The 20225-nt window shown below is 36.8% G+C and overlaps 1 protein-coding gene across 1 annotated transcript; it reads right to left on the bottom strand.

The window, feature by feature from the left end:
• Nucleotides 1-11026: 11026 nt before the first annotated feature.
• Nucleotides 11027-19358, bottom strand: LOC311119565 (gamma-aminobutyric acid receptor-associated protein-like 2). Its single transcript, XM_084194242.1, has 4 exons — nt 19130-19358; nt 17734-17789; nt 15266-15438; nt 11027-11612 (listed from the first exon to the last, which is right to left on the bottom strand). Exons 1-4 carry the CDS (start codon nt 19161-19163, stop codon nt 11522-11524), a joined length of 354 nt encoding a protein of 117 aa, XP_084050368.1. The 5' UTR covers nt 19164-19358; the 3' UTR covers nt 11027-11521.
• Between the last annotated feature and the right edge of the window lie 867 nt (nt 19359-20225).

Raw genomic sequence — 20225 nt, forward strand, 5'->3', positions numbered from 1 at the left:
AATGCTGTAATAACATAGTCTGTGTTACTTTATGAACTGGTATAATGCTGTAATAACATAGTCTGTGTGTTACTTTATGAACTGGTATAATGCTGTAATAACAGTCTGTGTGTTACTTTATGAACTGGTATAATGCTGTAATAACATAGTCTGTGTGTTACTTTATGAACTGGTATAATGCTGTAATAACATATTCTGTGTGTTACTTTATGAGCTGGTATAATGCTGTATTAACAGTCTGTTACTTTATGAACTGGTATAATGCTGTAATAACAGTCTGTGTGTTACTTTATGAACTGGTATAATGCTGTATTAACAGTCTGTTACTTTATGAACTGGTATAATGCTGTAATAACAAAGTCTGTGTGTTACTTTATGAACTGGTATAATGCTGTAATAACAGTCTGTGTTACTTTATGAACTGGTATAATGCTGTAATAACAGTCTGTTACTTTATGAACTGGTATAATGCTGTATTAACAGTCTGTTACTTTATGAACTGGTATAATGCTGTAATAACAGTCTGTGTGTTACTTTATGAACTGGTATAATGCTGTATTAACAGTCTGTTACTTTATGAACTGGTATAATGCTGTAATAACAAAGTCTGTGTGTTACTTTATGGACTGGTATAATGCTGTAATAACATAGTCTGTGTGTTACTTTATGAACTGGTATAATGCTGTAATAACAGTCTGTGTGTTACTTTATGAACTGGTATAATGCTGTAATAACATAGTCTGTGTGTTACTTTATGAACTGGTATAATGCTGTAATAACAAAGTCTGTGTGTTACTTTATGAACTGGTATAATGCTGTAATAACATAGTCTGTGTGTTACTTTATGAACTGGTATAATGCTGTAATAACAGTCTGTGTGTTACTTTATGAACTGGTATAATGCTGTAATAACATAGTCTGTGTTACTTTATGAACTGGTATAATGCTGTAATAACAGTCTGTCTGTTACTTTATGAACTGGTATAATGCTGTAATAACAGTCTGTGTGTTACTTTATGAACTGGTATAATGCTGTAATAACATAGTCTGTCTGTTACTTTATGAACTGGTATAATGCTGTAATAACAGTCTGTGTGTTACTTTATGAACTGGTATAATGCTGTAATAACAGTCTGTGTGTTACTTTATGAACTGGTATAATGCTGTAATAACATAGTCTGTGTGTTACTTTATGAACTGGTATAATGCTGTAATAACAGTCTGTGTGTTACTTTATGAACTGGTATAATGCTGTAATAACAGTCTGTGTGTTACTTTATGAACTGGTATAATGCTGTAATAACAGTCTGTGTGTTACTTTATGAACTGGTATAATGCTGTAATAACAGTCTGTGTGTTACTTTATGAACTGGTATAATGCTGTAATAACAGTCTGTTACTTTATGAACTGGTATAATGCTGTAATAACATAGTCTGTGTGTTACTTTATGAACTGGTATAATGCTGTATTAACAGTCTGTTACTTTATGAACTGGTATAATGCTGTAATAACAGTCTGTGTGTTACTTTGTGAACTGGTATAATGCTGTATTAACAGTCTGTTACTTTATGAACTGATATAATGCTGTAATAACAGTCTGTGTGTTACTTTATGAACTGGTATAATGCTGTAATAACATAGTCTGTGTGTTACTTTATGAACTGGTATAATGCTGTAATAACATAGTCTGTGTGTTACTTTATGAACTGGTATAATGCTGTATTAACAGTCTGTTACTTTATGAACTGGTATAATGCTGTAATAACAGTCTGTGTGTTACTTTGTGAACTGGTATAATGCTGTATTAACAGTCTGTTACTTTATGAACTGGTATAATGCTGTAATAACAGTCTGTGTGTTACTTTATGAACTGGTATAATGCTGTAATAACAGTCTGTGTGTTACTTTATGAACTGGTATAATGCTGTAATAACATAGTCTGTGTGTTACTTTATGAACTGGTATAATGCTGTAATAACATATTCTGTGTGTTACTTTATGAGCTGGTATAATGCTGTATTAACAGTCTGTTACTTTATGAACTGGTATAATGCTGTAATAACAGTCTGTGTGTTACTTTATGAACTGGTATAATGCTGTATTAACAGTCTGTTACTTTATGAACTGGTATAATGCTGTAATAACAAAGTCTGTGTGTTACTTTATGAACTGGTATAATGCTGTAATAACAGTCTGTGTTACTTTATGAACTGGTATAATGCTGTAATAACAGTCTGTTACTTTATGAACTGGTATAATGCTGTATTAACAGTCTGTTACTTTATGAACTGGTATAATGCTGTAATAACAGTCTGTGTGTTACTTTATGAACTGGTATAATGCTGTATTAACAGTCTGTTACTTTATGAACTGGTATAATGCTGTAATAACAAAGTCTGTGTGTTACTTTATGGACTGGTATAATGCTGTAATAACATAGTCTGTGTGTTACTTTATGAACTGGTATAATGCTGTAATAACAGTCTGTGTGTTACTTTATGAACTGGTATAATGCTGTAATAACATAGTCTGTGTGTTACTTTATGAACTGGTATAATGCTGTAATAACAAAGTCTGTGTGTTACTTTATGAACTGGTATAATGCTGTAATAACATAGTCTGTGTGTTACTTTATGAACTGGTATAATGCTGTAATAACAGTCTGTGTGTTACTTTATGAACTGGTATAATGCTGTAATAACATAGTCTGTGTTACTTTATGAACTGGTATAATGCTGTAATAACAGTCTGTCTGTTACTTTATGAACTGGTATAATGCTGTAATAACAGTCTGTGTGTTACTTTATGAACTGGTATAATGCTGTAATAACATAGTCTGTCTGTTACTTTATGAACTGGTATAATGCTGTAATAACAGTCTGTGTGTTACTTTATGAACTGGTATAATGCTGTAATAACAGTCTGTGTGTTACTTTATGAACTGGTATAATGCTGTAATAACATAGTCTGTGTGTTACTTTATGAACTGGTATAATGCTGTAATAACAGTCTGTGTGTTACTTTATGAACTGGTATAATGCTGTAATAACAGTCTGTGTGTTACTTTATGAACTGGTATAATGCTGTAATAACAGTCTGTGTGTTACTTTATGAACTGGTATAATGCTGTAATAACAGTCTGTGTGTTACTTTATGAACTGGTATAATGCTGTAATAACAGTCTGTTACTTTATGAACTGGTATAATGCTGTAATAACATAGTCTGTGTGTTACTTTATGAACTGGTATAATGCTGTATTAACAGTCTGTTACTTTATGAACTGGTATAATGCTGTAATAACAGTCTGTGTGTTACTTTGTGAACTGGTATAATGCTGTATTAACAGTCTGTTACTTTATGAACTGATATAATGCTGTAATAACAGTCTGTGTGTTACTTTATGAACTGGTATAATGCTGTAATAACATAGTCTGTGTGTTACTTTATGAACTGGTATAATGCTGTAATAACATAGTCTGTGTGTTACTTTATGAACTGGTATAATGCTGTATTAACAGTCTGTTACTTTATGAACTGGTATAATGCTGTAATAACAGTCTGTGTGTTACTTTGTGAACTGGTATAATGCTGTATTAACAGTCTGTTACTTTATGAACTGGTATAATGCTGTAATAACAGTCTGTGTGTTACTTTATGAACTGGTATAATGCTGTAATAACATAGTCTGTGTGTTACTTTATGAACTGGTATAATGCTGTAATAACAGTCTGTGTGTTACTTTATGAACTGGTATAATGCTGTAATAACAGTCTGTGTGTTACTTTATGAACTGGTATAATGCTGTAATAACATAGTCTGTGTGTTACTTTATGAACTGGTATAATGCTGTAATAACATAGTCTGTGTGTTACTTTATGAACTGGTATAATGCTGTAATAACAAGTCTGTGTGTTACTTTATGAACTGGTATAATGCTGTAATAACAGTCTGTGTGTTACTTTATGAACTGGTATAATGCTGTAATAACATAGTCTGTGTGTTACTTTATGAACTGGTATAATGCTGTAATAACAAGTCTGTGTGTTACTTTATGAACTGGTATAATGCTGTAATAACAGTCTGTGTGTTACTTTATGAACTGGTATAATGCTGTAATAACAGTCTGTGTGTTACTTTATGAACTGGTATAATGCTGTAATAACTAGTCTGTGTGTTACTTTATGAACTGGTATAATGCTGTAATAACAGTCTGTGTGTTACTTTATGAACTGGTATAATGCTGTAATAACAGTCTGTGTGTTACTTTATGAACTGGTATAATGCTGTAATAACAGTCTGTGTGTTACTTTATGAACTGGTATAATGCTGTAATAACAGTCTGTGTGTTACTTTATGAACTGGTATAATGCTGTAATAACAGTCTGTGTGTTACTTTATGAACTGGTATAATGCTGTAATAACAGTCTGTGTGTTACTTTATGAACTGGTATAATGCTGTAATAACAGTCTGTGTGTTACTTTATGAACTGGTATAATGCTGTAATAACAGTCTGTGTGTTACTTTATGAACTGGTATAATGCTGTAATAACAGTCTGTGTGTTACTTTATGAACTGGTATAATGCTGTAATAACAGTCTGTGTGTTACTTTATGAACTGGTATAATGCTGTAATAACAGTCTGTGTGTTACTTTATGAACTGGTATAATGCTGTAATAACAGTCTGTGTGTTACTTTATGAACTGGTATAATGCTGTAATAACAGTCTGTGTGTTACTTTATGAACTGGTATAATGCTGTAATAACAGTCTGTGTGTTACTTTATGAACTGGTATAATGCTGTAATAACAGTCTGTGTGTTACTTTATGAACTGGTATAATGCTGTAATAACAGTCTGTGTGTTACTTTATGAACTGGTATAATGCTGTAATAACAGTCTGTGTGTTACTTTATGAACTGGTATAATGCTGTAATAACAGTCTGTTACTTTATGAACTGGTATAATGCTGTAATAACATAGTCTGTGTGTTACTTTATGAACTGGTATAATGCTGTATTAACAGTCTGTTACTTTATGAACTGGTATAATGCTGTAATAACAGTCTGTGTTACTTTGTGAACTGGTATAATGCTGTATTAACAGTCTGTTACTTTATGACCTGGTATAATGCTGTAATAACAGTATGTGTGTTACTTTATGAACTGGTATAATGCTGTAATAACATAGTCTGTGTGTTACTTTATGAACTGGTATAATGCTGTAATAACATAGTCTGTGTGTTACTTTATGAACTGGTATAATGCTGTATTAACAGTCTGTTATTTTATGAACTGGTATAATGCTGTAATAACAGTCTGTGTGTTACTTTGTGAACTGGTTTAATGCTGTATTAACAGTCTGTTACTTTATGAACTGGTATAATGCTGTAATAACAGTCTGTGTGTTACTTTATGAACTGGTATAATGCTGTAATAACATAGTCTGTGTGTTACTTTATGAACTGGTATAATGCTGTAATAACAGTCTGTGTGTTACTTTATGAACTGGTATGATGCTGTAATAACAGTCTGTGTGTTACTTTATGAACTGGTATAATGCTGTAATAACATAGTCTGTGTGTTACTTTATGAACTGGTATAATGCTGTAATAACAGTCTGTGTGTTACTTCATGAACTGGTATAATGCTGTAATAACATAGTCTGTGTGTTACTTTATGAACTGGTATAATGCTGTAATAACATAGTCTGTGTGTTACTTTATGAACTGGTATAATGCTGTAATAACAGTCTGTGTGTTACTTTATGAACTGGTATAATGCTGTAATAACATAGTCTATGTGTTACTTTATGAACTGGTATAATGCTGTAATAACATAGTATGTGTGTTACTTTATGAACTGCTATAATGCTGTAATAACATAGTCTGTGTGTTACTTTATGAACTGGTATAATGCTGTAATAACATAGTCTGTGTGTTACTTTATGAACTGGTATAATGCTGTATTAACAGTCTGTTACTTTATGAACTGGTATAATGCTGTAATAACATAGTCTGTGTGTTACTTTATGAACTGGTATAATGCTGTAATAACAGTCTGTGTGTTACTTTATGAACTGGTATAATGCTGTAATAACAGTCTGTGTGTTACTTTATGAACTGGTATAATGCTGTAATAACATAGTCTGTTTGTTACTTTATGAACAGGTATAATGCTGTAATAACTGTCTGTGTGTTACTTTATGAACTGGTATAATGCTGTATTAACAGTCTGTTACTTTATGAACTGGTATAAGCTGTAATAACAGTATGTGTGTTACTTTATGAACTGGTATAATGCTGTAATAACAGTCTGTGTGTTACTTTATGAACTGGTATAATGCTGTAATAACATAGTCTGTGTGTTACTTTATGAACTGGTATAATGCTGTAATAACAGTCTGTGTGTTACTTTATGAACTGGTATAATGCTGTAATAACAGTCTGTGTGTTACTTTATGAACTGGTATAATGCTGTAATAACAGTCTGTGTGTTACTTTATGAACTGGTATAATGCTGTAATAACATAGTCTGTGTGTTACTTTATGAACTGCTATAATGCTGTAATAACATAGTCTGTGTGTTACTTTATGAACTGGTATAATGCTGTATTAACAGTCTGTTACTTTATGAACTGGTATAATGCTGTAATAACAGTCTGTGTGTTACTTTGTGAACTGGTATAATGCTGTAATAACACAGTCTGTGTGTTACTTTATGAACTGGTATAATGCTGTAATAACAGTCTGTGTTACTTTATGAACTGGTATAATGCTGTATTAACAGTCTGTTACTTTATATGAACTGGTATAATGCTGTAATAACAGTCTGTGTGTTACTTTATGAACTGGTATAATGCTGTAATAACAGTCTGTTACTTTATGAACTGGTATAATGCTGTAATAACATAGTCTGTGTGTTACTTTATGAACTGGTATAATGCTGTAATAACAGTCTGTGTGTTACTTTATGAACTGGTATAATGCTGTAATAACAGTCTGTGTGTTACTTTATGAACTGGTATAATGCTGTAATAACAGTCTGTGTGTTACTTTATGAACTGGTATAATGCTGTAATAACAGTCTGTGTGTTACTTTATGAACTGCTATAATGCTGTAATAACAGTCTGTCTGTTACTTTATGCACTGGTATAATGCTGTAATAACAGTCTGTGTGTTACTTTATGAACTGGAATAATGCTGTAATAACATAGTCTGTGTGTTACTTTATGAACTGGTATAATGCTGTAATAACAGTCTGTGTGTTACTTTATGAACTGGTATAATGCTGTAATAACATAGTCTGTGTGTTACTTTATAAACTGGTATAATGCTGTAATAACATAGTCTGTGTGTTACTATATGAACTGGTATAATGCTGTAATAACAGTCTGTTACTTTATGAACTGGTATAATGCCGTAATAACATAGTCTGTGTTACTTTATGAACTGCTATAATGCTGTAATAACAGTCTGTTACTTTATGAACTGGTATAATGCTGTAATAACATAGTCTGTGTGTTACTTTATGAACTGGTATAATGCTGTATTAACAGTCTGTTACTTTATGAACTGGTATAATGCTGTAATAACAGTCTGTGTGTTACTTTGTGAACTGGTATAATGCTGTAATAACAGTCTGTGTGTTACTTTATGAACTGGTATAATTCTGTATTAACAGTCTGTTACTTTATGAACTGGTATAATGCTGTAATAACAGTCTGTGTGTTACTTTGTGAACTGGTATAATGCTGTAATAACAGTCTGTGTGTTACTTTATGAACTGGTATAATGCTGTAATAACATAGTCGGTGTGTTACTTTATGAACTGGTATAATGTTGTAATAACAGTCTGTGTGTTACTATATGAACTGGTATAATGCTGTAATAACAGTCTGTGTGTTACTTTATGAACTGGTATAATGCTGTAATAACATAGTCTGTGTGTTACTTTATGAACTGGTATAATGCTGTAATAACATAGTCTGTGTGTTACTTTATGAACTGGTATAATGCTGTAATAACAGTCTGTGTGTTACTTTATGAACTGATATAATGCTGTAATAACATAGTCTGTGTGTTACTTTATGAACTGGTATAATGCTGTAATAACAGTCTGTGTGTTACTTTATGAACTGGTATAATGCTGTAATAACATAGTCTGTGTGTTACTTTATGAACTGGTATAATGCTGTAATAACAGTCTGTGTGTTACTTTATGAACTGGTATAATGCTGTAATAACATAGTCTGTGTGTTACTTTATGAACTGGTATAATGCTGTAATAACATAGTCTGTGTGTTACTTTATGAACTGGTATAATGCTGTAATAATAGTCTGTTACTTTATGAACTGGTATAATGCTGTAATAACAGTCTGTGTGTTACTTTATGAACTGGTATAATGCTGTAATAACAGTCTGTGTGTTACTTTATGAACTGGTATAATGCTGTAATAACAGTATGTGTGTTACTTTATGAACTGGTATAATGCTGTAATAACATAGTCTGTGTGTTACTTTATGAACTGGTATAATGCTGTAATAACAGTCTGTGTGTTACTTTATGAACTGGTATAATGCTGTAATAACATAGTCTGTGTGTTACTTTATGAACTGGTATAATGCTGTAATAACATAGTCTGTGTTACTTTATGAACTGGTATAATGCTGTAATAACATAGTCTGTGTGTTACTTTATGAACTGGTATAATGCTGTAATAACATAGTCTGTGTGTTACTTTATGAACTGGTATAATGCTGTAATAACAGTCTGTGTGTTACTTTATGAACTGGTATAATGCTGTAATAACAGTCTGTGTGTTACTTTATGAACTGGTATAATGCTGTAATAACATAGTCTGTGTGTTACTTTATGAACTGGTATAATGCTGTAATAACATAGTCTGTGTTACTTTATGAACTGGTATAATGCTGTAATAACAGTCTGTGTGTTACTTTATGAACTGGTATAATGCTGTAATAACATAGTCTGTGTTACTTTATGAACTGGTATAATGCTGTAATAACAGTCTGTGTGTTACTTTATGAACTGGTATAATGCTGTAATAACATAGTCTGTGTGTTACTTTATGAACTGGTATAATGCTGTAATAACAGTCTGTGTGTTACTTTATGAACTGGTATAATGCTGTAATAACAGTCTGTGTGTTACTTTATGAACTGGTATAATGCTGTAATAACATAGTCTGTGTTACTTTATGAACTGGTATAATGCTGTAATAACAGTCTGTGTGTTACTTTATGAACTGGTATAATGCTGTAATAACATAGTCTGTGTGTTACTTTATGAACTGGTATAATGCTGTAATAACAGTCTGTGTGTTACTTTATGAACTGGTATAATGCTGTAATAACAGTCTGTGTGTTACTTTATGAACTGGTATAATGCTGTAATAACATAGTCTGTGTTACTTTATGAACTGGTATAATGCTGTAATAACATAGTCTGTGTGTTACTTTATGAACTGGTATAATGCTGTAATAACATAGTCTGTGTGTTACTTTATGAACTGGTATAATGCTGTAATAACAGTCTGTGTGTTACTTTATGAACTGGTATAATGCTGTAATAACAGTCTGTGTGTTACTTTATGAACTGGTATAATGCTGTAATAACATAGTCTGTGTGTTACTTTATGAACTGGTATAATGCTGTAATAACATAGTCTGTGTTACTTTATGAACTGGTATAATGCTGTAATAACAGTCTGTGTGTTACTTTATGAACTGGTATAATGCTGTAATAACATAGTCTGTGTGTTACTTTATGAACTGGTATAATGCTGTAATAACAGTCTGTGTGTTACTTTATGAACTGGTATAATGCTGTAATAACATAGTCTGTGTGTTACTTTATGAACTGGTATAATGCTGTAATAACAGTCTGTGTGTTACTTTATGAACTGGTATAATGCTGTAATAACAGTCTGTGTGTTACTTTATGAACTGGTATAATGCTGTAATAACATAGTCTGTGTTACTTTATGAACTGGTATAATGCTGTAATAACAGTCTGTGTGTTACTTTATGAACTGGTATAATGCTGTAATAACATAGTCTGTGTGTTACTTTATGAACTGGTATAATGCTGTAATAACAGTCTGTGTGTTACTTTATGAACTGGTATAATGCTGTAATAACATAGTCTGTGTTACTTTATGAACTGGTATAATGCTGTAATAACAGTCTGTGTGTTACTTTATGAACTGGTATAATGCTGTAATAACATAGTCTGTGTGTTACTTTATGAACTGGTATAATGCTGTAATAACAGTCTGTGTGTTACTTTATGAACTGGTATAATGCTGTAATAACAGTCTGTGTGTTACTTTATGAACTGGTATAATGCTGTAATAACATAGTCTGTGTTACTTTATGAACTGGTATAATGCTGTAATAACAGTCTGTGTGTTACTTTATGAACTGGTATAATGCTGTAATAACATAGTCTGTGTGTTACTTTATGAACTGGTATAATGCTGTAATAACAGTCTGTGTGTTACTTTATGAACTGGTATAATGCTGTAATAACAGTCTGTGTGTTACTTTATGAACTGGTATAATGCTGTAATAACAGTCTGTGTGTTACTTTATGAACTGGTATAATGCTGTAATAACAGTCTGTGTTACTTTATGAACTGGTATAATGCTGTAATAACAGTCTGTGTGTTACTTTATGAACTGGTATAATGCTGTAATAACAGTCTGTGTGTTACTTTATGAACTGGTATAATGCTGTAATAACAGTCTGTGTGTTACTTTATGAACTGGTATAATGCTGTAATAACATAGTCTGTGTGTTACTTTATGAACTGGTATAATGCTGTAATAACAGTCTGTGTGTTACTTTATGAACTGGTATAATGCTGTAATAACAGTCTGTGTGTTACTTTATGAACTGGTATAATGCTGTAATAACAGTCTGTGTTACTTTAGGGCTGGATCAAAAATCTCCAGGACCGAAGTGGAAGAACCCTGGTATAGGTCAATAAAAACACAAGGATTATTCACATTTTTTATTGGTTAGGTCATCCAGCTACCTTACCGTTCAAATAGTTAAAATTATTTGAAATATAAATCTTCAAGGATAACAGCCAAACTGAAAGTGAAACTTCAAACAAAAATATCATTTCGCGAATGAAAAAAAACAACCTCCAAGCACCTAAACTAAAGTAAAGCACAAAACATCAAACAAACAAAACAGTCATTCCTATTTTTATCACTATACATAACTTCAAAAATAATAATAAACATATTAATAAATGAATGTAAACAGCATTGATACAACATGGGCAGGAATAGATTAGACAGACTGGTGACACTCATTTCACTCAACTGATCACTCTCTTATTCTCTTTATTTCACTTCATTTCTCTGGGGTTTCCCAGGGATTCTCCCAGGGGTGGGGTGTGAGTTAGGGTTGGGGTGGTGGGTGGGTGTGGCCAGGTATTGTATTCTGTCGTAAGTAAGGCTGATGATGATGATGATGAAGGTGGGTCTAGACACCGAAGGTGTTCTCTCCGCTGTACGCCACGTATAAAAAGCCGTCCTCGTCCTTCTCCTTCTCGTACAGCTGTCCCATGGTGATGCTGCAACGGACAGACATGAGGAAGAGGGAAATGGAGACGTAAACAGACCGTGGCCCAAATGGCACCCTATTCCCTATACAGGGCTCTGGTCAAAAGTAGTGCACTATGTAGGGAATAGGGTGCCATTTGGGACGTATCCACATACTACTCAAGTGAACGGAGGGGATGAAATGTAGAAGTAGGTCTAAATACTGCTTAGCGTTTAGTCACCCTCAACAGAATGAAACAATGTATCTGAAATACCGGTAAAGTGACTGGTATAATCTGCAAGCTATGTTCGGTAATGTCTGCTCATTGTTTACTGCTGTTGTGTCGATACGACACTAATAAAGCTTTAGGCCGGGATTCAATTCATAGAGCAGCGCGCTGGACAACCGACAATGTGGCTTTTAAAGGCATTTTACCCAACGTTTGCTGCGATCGCATTTATGGCTCAATCAGGATATACCTTTAAATGCTATAACGTGGATCTAACACGGACCAGATTGAATGCAGGCCTTAATTTACAGTGCATTCCGAAAGTATTCAGAGCCCTTGCCTTTTCAATTTTTTTTTACTTTACAGCCTTATTCTAAAATGGATTAAATTACAGATTTTCCTCTTCATTCCACAAAATACCCCATAATGACAAAGAATAAACAGGTTTTTAGACATTTTTGAAACCTTATTTATATAAGTATTCAGAACCTTTGCTATGAGATTTGAAATTGAGCTTAGGTCATTGATCATCCTTGAGATGTTTCTACAACTTGATTGGAGTCCACCTGTGGTAGATTCAATTGATTGGACATGATTTAGAAAGGCACACACCTGTCTATATAAGGTCCCACAGTTGACAGTGCATGTCAGAGCAGAAACCAAGCCATGAGGTCGAAGGAATTGTCCGTAGAGCTCCGAGACAGGATTGTGTCGAGGCACAGATCTGGGGAAGGGTACCAATAAATGTCTGTAGCATTGAAGGTCCCCAAGAACACAGTGGCCTCCCTCATTCTTAAATGGAAGAAGTTTGGAACCGCCAAGACTCTTCCTACAGCTGGCCGCCCGGCCAAACTGAGCAATCGGGGGAGAAGGGCCTTGGTCAGGGAGGTGACCAAGAGCCCGATGGTCACTCTGACAGAGCTCCAGAGTTCCTCTGTGGATATGGGAGAACCTTCCAGAAGGACAACTATCTCTGCAGCACTCCACCAATCAGTCCTTTATGGTAGAGTGGCCAGACAGAAGCCACTCCTCAGTAAAAGGCACATGACTGCCCACTTGGAGTTTGCCAAAAGGCACCTAAAGGACTCTCAGACCATGAGAAACAAGACTCTCTGGTCTGATGAAACCAAGATTGAACTATTTGGCCTGAATGCTAAGCGTCACGTCTGGAGGAAACCTGGCACCATTCCTACAGTGAAGCATGGTGGTGGCAGCATCATGCTGTGGGGATGTTTTTCAGCGGCAGGGACTGGGAGACTTGTCAGGGTCGAGGGAAAGATGAACAGAGCAAAGTACAGAGAGATCTTTGATGAAAACCTGCTCCAGAGCGCTCAGGACCTCAGACTGGGGCGAAGGTTCACCTTCCAACAGGACAACAACCCTAAGCACACAGCCAAGACAACACAGGAGTGGCTTCGGGACAAGTCTCTGAATTCCTTGAGTGGCCCAGCCAGAGCCCGGACTTGAACCCGATCGAACATCTCTGGAGAGACCTGAAAATAGCTGTGCAGCGACGCTCCCCATCCAACCTGACAGATATTTAGAGGATCTGCAGAGAAGAACGGGAGAAACTCCCCAAATACAGGTGTGCCAAGCTTGTAGCGTCATACCCAAGAAGACTTGAGGCCTGTAATCACTCCCAAAGATGCTTCAACAAAGTACTGAGTAAAGGGTCTGAATACTTATGTAAATGTGATATTTCTGTTTGTATTTGTAATAAATTAGCAAAATTTTCTAAAAAAACTGTTTTTGCTTTGTCATTATGGGGTATTGTGGGTAGATTGATGAGGGGGAAAAATACTATTTAATCCATTTTAGAATAAGGTTGTAACGTAACAAACTGTGGAAAAAGTCAAGGGGGTCTGAATACTTTCCGAATTGACTGCATTTCTGTATAACTAAAGCTGAAGGATATCCCTGTGGGAGCAGCAAACCACTAGTAACCCAGCAGCCACTAGGGTGTTCAGACCTGGACCTGGATTGGGTGTCTTGTTGAGGAAGAGACATCGGCCATTGAGCTTCAACTATGAACCCATGAGGAGTGTGATGGGTGATATTCTCATCCCAGATTTTTATAAGACTTGACAAAGGCTATAGTAGCTCAACATTGTTGCCGTTGGTGCAGGAATAAAAGCCCTTGGGAGCAGCAGGTGTGTGGGCTTGTCTATATTTATAACTCATGTCCCAGGTTAACCCAGTTCTAACCCAGCTTGTCTATATTCATAACTAATGTCCCAGGTTAACCCAGTTCTAACCCAGCTTGTCTATATTTATAACTAATGTCCCAGGTTAACCCAGTTCTAACCCAGCTTGTCTATATGTATAACTAATGTCCCAGGTTAACCCAGTTCTAACCCAGCTTGTCTATATTTATAACTAATGTCCCAGGTTAACCCAGTTCTAACCCAGCTTGTCTATATTTATAACTAAAGTCCCAGGTTAACCCAGTTCTAACCCAGCTTGTCTATATTTATAACTAATGTCCCAGGTTAACCCAGTTCTAACCCAGCTTGTCTATATTTATAACTAATGTCCCAGGTTAACCCAGTTCTAACCCAGCTTGTCTATATTTATAACTAATGTCCCAGGTTAACCCAGTTCTAACCCAGCTTGTCTATATTTATAACTAATGTCCCAGGTTAACCCAGTTCTAACCCAGCTTGTCTATATGTATAACTAATGTCCCAGGTTAACCCAGTTCTAACCCAGCTTGTCTATATTTATAACTAATGTCCCAGGTTAACCCAGTTCTAACCCAGCTTGTCTATATTTATAACTAATGTCCCAGGTTAACCCAGTTCTAACCCAATTTGTCTATATTTATAACTAATGTTCCAGGTTAACCCAGTTCTAACCCAGCTTGTCTATATTTATAACTAATGTCCCAGGTTAACCCAGTTCTAACCCAGCTTGTCTATATTTATAACTAATGTCCCAGGTTAACCCAGTTCTAACCCAGCTTGTCTATATTTATAACTAATGTCCCAGGTTAACCCAGTTCTAACCCAGCTTGTCTATATTTATAACTAATGTCCCAGGTTAACCCAGTTCTAACCCAGCTTGTCTATATGTATAACTGATGTCCCAGGTTAACCCAGTTCTAACCCAGCTTGTCTATATTTATAACTAATGTCCCAGGTTAACCCAGTTCTAACCCAGCTTGTCTATATTTATAACTAATGTCCCAGGTTAACCCAGTTCTAACCCAATTTGTCTATATTTATAACTAATGTTCCAGGTTAACCCAGTTCTAACCCAGCTTGTCTATATTTATAACTAATGTCCCAGGTTAACCCAGTTAAAGCTAGCCTCTAGTATATATGCCCTGTGTGGTCAGTGTCCGAAAACATCAATGGCTAAAAGTAGTGTTTTATCTATTTAACCTGGGGGGAAAAAAACCTTTAAGTTCTATAGTTTCTAAGGTGTCATTTCCACTGAGTGCTTAGAGTTCCGACCTGGACTGAGGCACGGTCTTATCAACGAAGAGGAAGATCGCCTTCTCCGAGGGCAGCTGGATGCGTTTCCTGATGATCCACATGAACTGGGCCACCGTGATGTCAGAGGGCACCAAATACTTCCTCTTGTCAATGTCCACAATCTGAGACCCAGACACCTTCTCCACGATTACCTAGAAACAGACGACACAGAGTCATGTCATATTGTATGTTTATAGTGTTCACATAAATTGCCCTTCCTGGAACAATAAAGATTTACTGAACTGAAAAAATATGACAGCGTAGGGATGTGCATCTTTCCCTTTCAAGACAATTAGAAAACGCATCTAGATACATGCGCTCCAACACCATAGAGGAACCACACGTTTTAGTTTGAAACGATTCAGTGCGATTCGGATCGATACGATGCACTAAACATTTGTTGCATAAACGCATTCATTTTCCATTCTAAATTAAAATCTGCATGAGCTTGGCCTCTCTGAGCTGGATCTGACTGAGCTGACGTGTGTGTGTGTGTGTGTGTGTGTGTGTGTGTGTGTGTGTGTGTGTGTATAAATGATGTATGTACTATGTAGGCCCCTGAGCTGAGCCATATGGGTGACTAGGCATCTACCACTATCAGATTAGGGGGGGGGATTTGTCTCCCCCACTTTGGTTCTGAAATCACCATCCCCCCACTAATTAATCCGTGATACAAGTCAGTATTTGACGTTCATCCATGTCCGAGGACGTCGGGAGATGACGTGGAAGCCAGCCACTAGGGGGGCAACAGTGAGCGCCGTTACCTTCAAGTAGGCTTTGGTTTTGCTAGGGTGTTGTGGACGGGGATACCTTAAGCATCTACCTCTGGTTCCAAAGGTTGCGTGTTCGAATCCAGCGATAGAAAGTTGTTTATCTTTTTGTTAGAGTGGCCAGATGGAAGCCACTCCTCAGTAAAAGGCACATGACAGCCCACTTGGAGTTTGCCAAAAGGCACCTAAAGGACTCTCAGACCACGAGAAACAAGATTCTCTGGTCTGATGAAACCAAGATTGAACTCTTTGGCCTGAATGCCAAGCGTCACGTCTGGAGGAAATCTGGCATCATCCATATGGTGAAGCATGGTGGTGGCAGCATCATGCTGTGGGGATGTTTTTCAGCGGCAGGGACTGGGAGACTAGTCAGGATCGAGGAAAAGATGAACGGAGCAAAATACAGAGAGATCCTTGATGAAAACCTGCTCCAGAGCGCTCAGGACCTCAGACTGGGGCGAAGGTTCACCTTCCAACAGAACAACGACCCTAAGCACACAGCCAAGACAATGCAGGAGTGGCTTGGGACAAGTCTGAATGTCCTTGAGTGGCCCAGCCAGAGCCCGGACATGAGCCCGATCGAACATCTCTGGAGAGACCTGAAAATAGCTGTGCAGCAACGCTCCCCATCCAACCTGACAGAGCTTGAGAGGATCTGCAGAGAAGAATGGGAGAAACTCCCCAAATACAGGTGTGCCAAGCTTGTAGCGTCATACCCAAGAAGACTCAAGGCTGTAATCACTGCCAAAGGTACTTCAACAAAGGGTCTGAATACTTATGTAAATGTAATATTTCCGTTTATTTTTAATACATTTGTTAACATTTCTAAAAACCTATTTTTGCTTTGTCATTATGGGGTATTGTGTGTAGATTGATGAGGCGAAAAAAACGATTGAATCCATTTACGAATAAGGCTGTAACATAATAAAATGTGGAAAAAGTCAAGGGGTATTGATACTTTCTGAAGGCTCTGTACACTAATGATGAGCTGTATTTTCAGAAGGTAGAAAGAATGTAATATGAGGCAGCAAAAAAAAAAAAAGTGAACCGGTGATTCCTAATGTTTGAATCGGTTTTCTGACCGACGCATGCTATGCTACATTTGGATCGTTTTGGTGGGTCCACGAGGACCAATGCACTTGGATCTTAAAAACATTTGAATTGGGGACCAACGTGCGTCAGTGAATCGTAACATCCTCATGAGACGGGCATATAAATCCAACGTTACACTGTAATAAATATGTTATAACGATGTGTGAAACGCTTTATAAAGCTATTTTATAAAAACTCCCGCTGTACCTAAAACCATTAATAACCTTTAGGCGTACAAGTTAACCATAACCAGTCTCAGGGCTAACTGGAAATTCCTTCGGTCTCTACAGAGTTAGGTGAATCCATTTTTAGTTTCTTTGCACCTTACTTGGAATAATATCCAAAACTCTACAATTTGATGTTTTGGTGACTCTAGGGCAATTGATTGACTGATTGAGGACCTTTTTTTACTGAAGAATGTGCTTAGTTTCTATTATAATGTTTTGCATCTCTGTTTTTGCATTTCGTATTAGTATTGATGTGTTTATTTTCATCTGTAAAAGATACATTGGTCTCAGCATGACTCCCCTGTCAAAATAAAGGTACAACAATAACTCCACCCCCAGTGAAACCCGTCTCACTCACCGGAACCCTATCTGGGTACTTGCTGCGTATTTTGGCCGACTCTATACACCGATGTTCTGTTGAGAAGAAGAGATGGATTGAGAGATGTTATGAATGGCCGACTCTACACACCGATGTTCTGTTGAGAAACAGAGACGGATTGAGAGATGTTGTGAATGGTGTTACAGTGTCATCGGTACAGTAATTCAACCTGTTTCAAGTCCTACTAGCTACCGGGAGAATAGGCTTTTGCTCCAGCCCTACTCTAAACCACCTGATTCAGCTAATCAAGAACCTTAAGAGACACTTAGATTAGTAGAATAGGCCGGTTTGTTGCCCCCCTGCCCTACTCAGTTCCCCCTGCTCTAGTCAGTTCACCAAAGAGCAAGGGTGTATCCCAAATGGCCCCCTACACCTTGTGTAGTGCACCCTATACAGTGCACTAATTTTAACCAAAGCCCTGGTCAAAAGTAGTGCACTATACAGGCAATAGGGTGCCGTTTGGGATGTATCCTCCGGTGACTGCTACAGGAGGATCAACATTTGATGAGAGGTCACATGTTGTTCCCTGACCGAGATCCACCGGCAACAGCAGCAGCTGTTGGACACCAGATGCACTCTGGGTAATCGCTGACTAAAGCTGCCAATTCACTGGGATAAATATGTCAATATTTCTCCTAGGCTACTTCTCCGTGTGTCAATCTAACACATAAGCCATACAGGTGTGGCCTATATCCAAATTATGTAATAAAAGGGAAAATACAACTTAAGAACTCTAGAATAATATTTTTAGGAGACTTTTGTTAAAATACATAAATAGTTTATGCCATGTAATTTCAGCCAGATAATGTTGTCATGTTTTTATCACAATAATAACCTATGTTCAGGGGATATGATATGCGGCAGAGCAAAGAATGAGTGAGGCAACGTTTTGACAGCTGTTTGTTGTTAAAACTAATAGGGCCTAGTCCTATTTGAAATGATCCATATCTTTTCAATATCACTTTCATATCAGCTATCACATCACTATCATATCAGCTGTCATGTCAATAGGAACGACATGTCCCAAATAGGGCGACCTGTCACGGATCGAGGTGATTTAAAAATGAAAATGCATAGGACATTTTGCCAATAAAACAACCAAACCACATGCAACATTTGACTAATGTCTTTTGAACAAGATATTAAGTGACATGTCAACATACAATTTCGATGAATTTCGTAATGTTATTTTGTAGCCAAAGGACTCAACAAAATCTGAACGGGTAGGCCACTAGTCAGCCAATGTTAGTGCAGAAAAGTAGCCAATCATAATCAGCAACTGCCATAAAAATAAGAAGAACGCAGAGGAGATACATATTTGTTCCTATTTTGACAATTGTGTTAATTGCCTGTTATGAAACAAGTAACCTCTTACCCAGGGAATGATCCTCTTTGAACATCCATTTCATGGTGGCTGATTCCGGGAGAGTTTGCTCGACGCGCAGTAAAATCGTAGAGGGCGGGTGAGGAATCAGACTGACTAAAATGATTGTTATTCTGTCTCCTAAAAACTGGAAACAATGTCAAAACGTTGAACAAGAACGTCAACAATGTAGCAAAACAAGTCTCACTCCGCCTGGCGCTGCTCAGGCGATGACGTCACTATGGGACCGTACCATGTTATCGCAGGGGAAGGAGGCTGACTCGAATGGGGTGCGGTTCAGATACACAAATGCTGGTCAGCGCTGCGCAGAATATCAGATCTGTACAACACCTGGGTGTTTAACGTCGAACCACATCCACACGATAAAGGCGTAGCTAACAGTCTGCTAACGTGGGCCGGCCTGTGCAGAGTCTGTATCTCTGGAGCACACCTAGGATCTCAGCCTACTTTCGTTCCTTTTTTACGTGGTACTTGCTGTTCTGGATCATTCCAATCCTGACTTTACCCCTTTGAATTTACATTTAAAAAAGGTTATGGTTAAGGTCAGGGTAAGGGTTAAGTTTAGGGTTAGGATTTAGGGTAGGGACATCCCAGAGATCCCGGATAGCACAAACTTTTTTTTAAATGCCAGTCTGCTCTAGTTCATGACAGGTGCCTGAGCTGATGAACAAGTGATTTGTCCTAGAAACACCATTATATCTCCATAAATCCTTTCAGTTTCTTTCCCCTCTCATGGGATAAAGTACGGCATTCATTCACATAGGAATATCATAGATATGTTTCTTTGGGTAGCATCCCACTAGAATTACATATGGAATCATCCATACAGTGATTTAATAGGATCCCAGTGGGCATTCTCCTGTTTTGGGCCTTTAAATTGGGCTTCATTACAGCACATGGAGTCCCCTTCATTACAGCACATGGAGTCCCCTTCATTACAGCACATGGAGTCCCCTTCATTCAGTTAATCTCCTACCCCCCCCCCCATCCTCCATCAGGCAGCAGAGAATCCGTACCTGGACGTTCTGAAACAGTTTAATCCATGCTCTGATTGGAATGTTGTTGTCATATGAGGTCACAACACGGA

The sequence above is a fragment of the Coregonus lavaretus genome (genome assembly GCF_964263955.1).
Source record: "Coregonus lavaretus genome assembly, contig: HAP1_SCAFFOLD_861, whole genome shotgun sequence".
Taxonomy (NCBI): Eukaryota; Metazoa; Chordata; class Actinopteri; order Salmoniformes; family Salmonidae; genus Coregonus; species Coregonus lavaretus.

Coding starts and splice junctions, on each gene's coding strand:
- LOC311119565 (XM_084194242.1), bottom strand. CDS start 19,163: ATGAAATGGATGTTCAAAGAGGATCATTCCCTGG. Junction 17,790..19,129: donor CAAAGAGGATCATTCCCTGG/GTAAGAGGTTAC, acceptor TCTTCTCAACAG/AACATCGGTGTATAGAGTCG. Junction 15,439..17,733: donor AGTACCCAGATAGGGTTCCG/GTGAGTGAGACG, acceptor GTCTGTTTCTAG/GTAATCGTGGAGAAGGTGTC.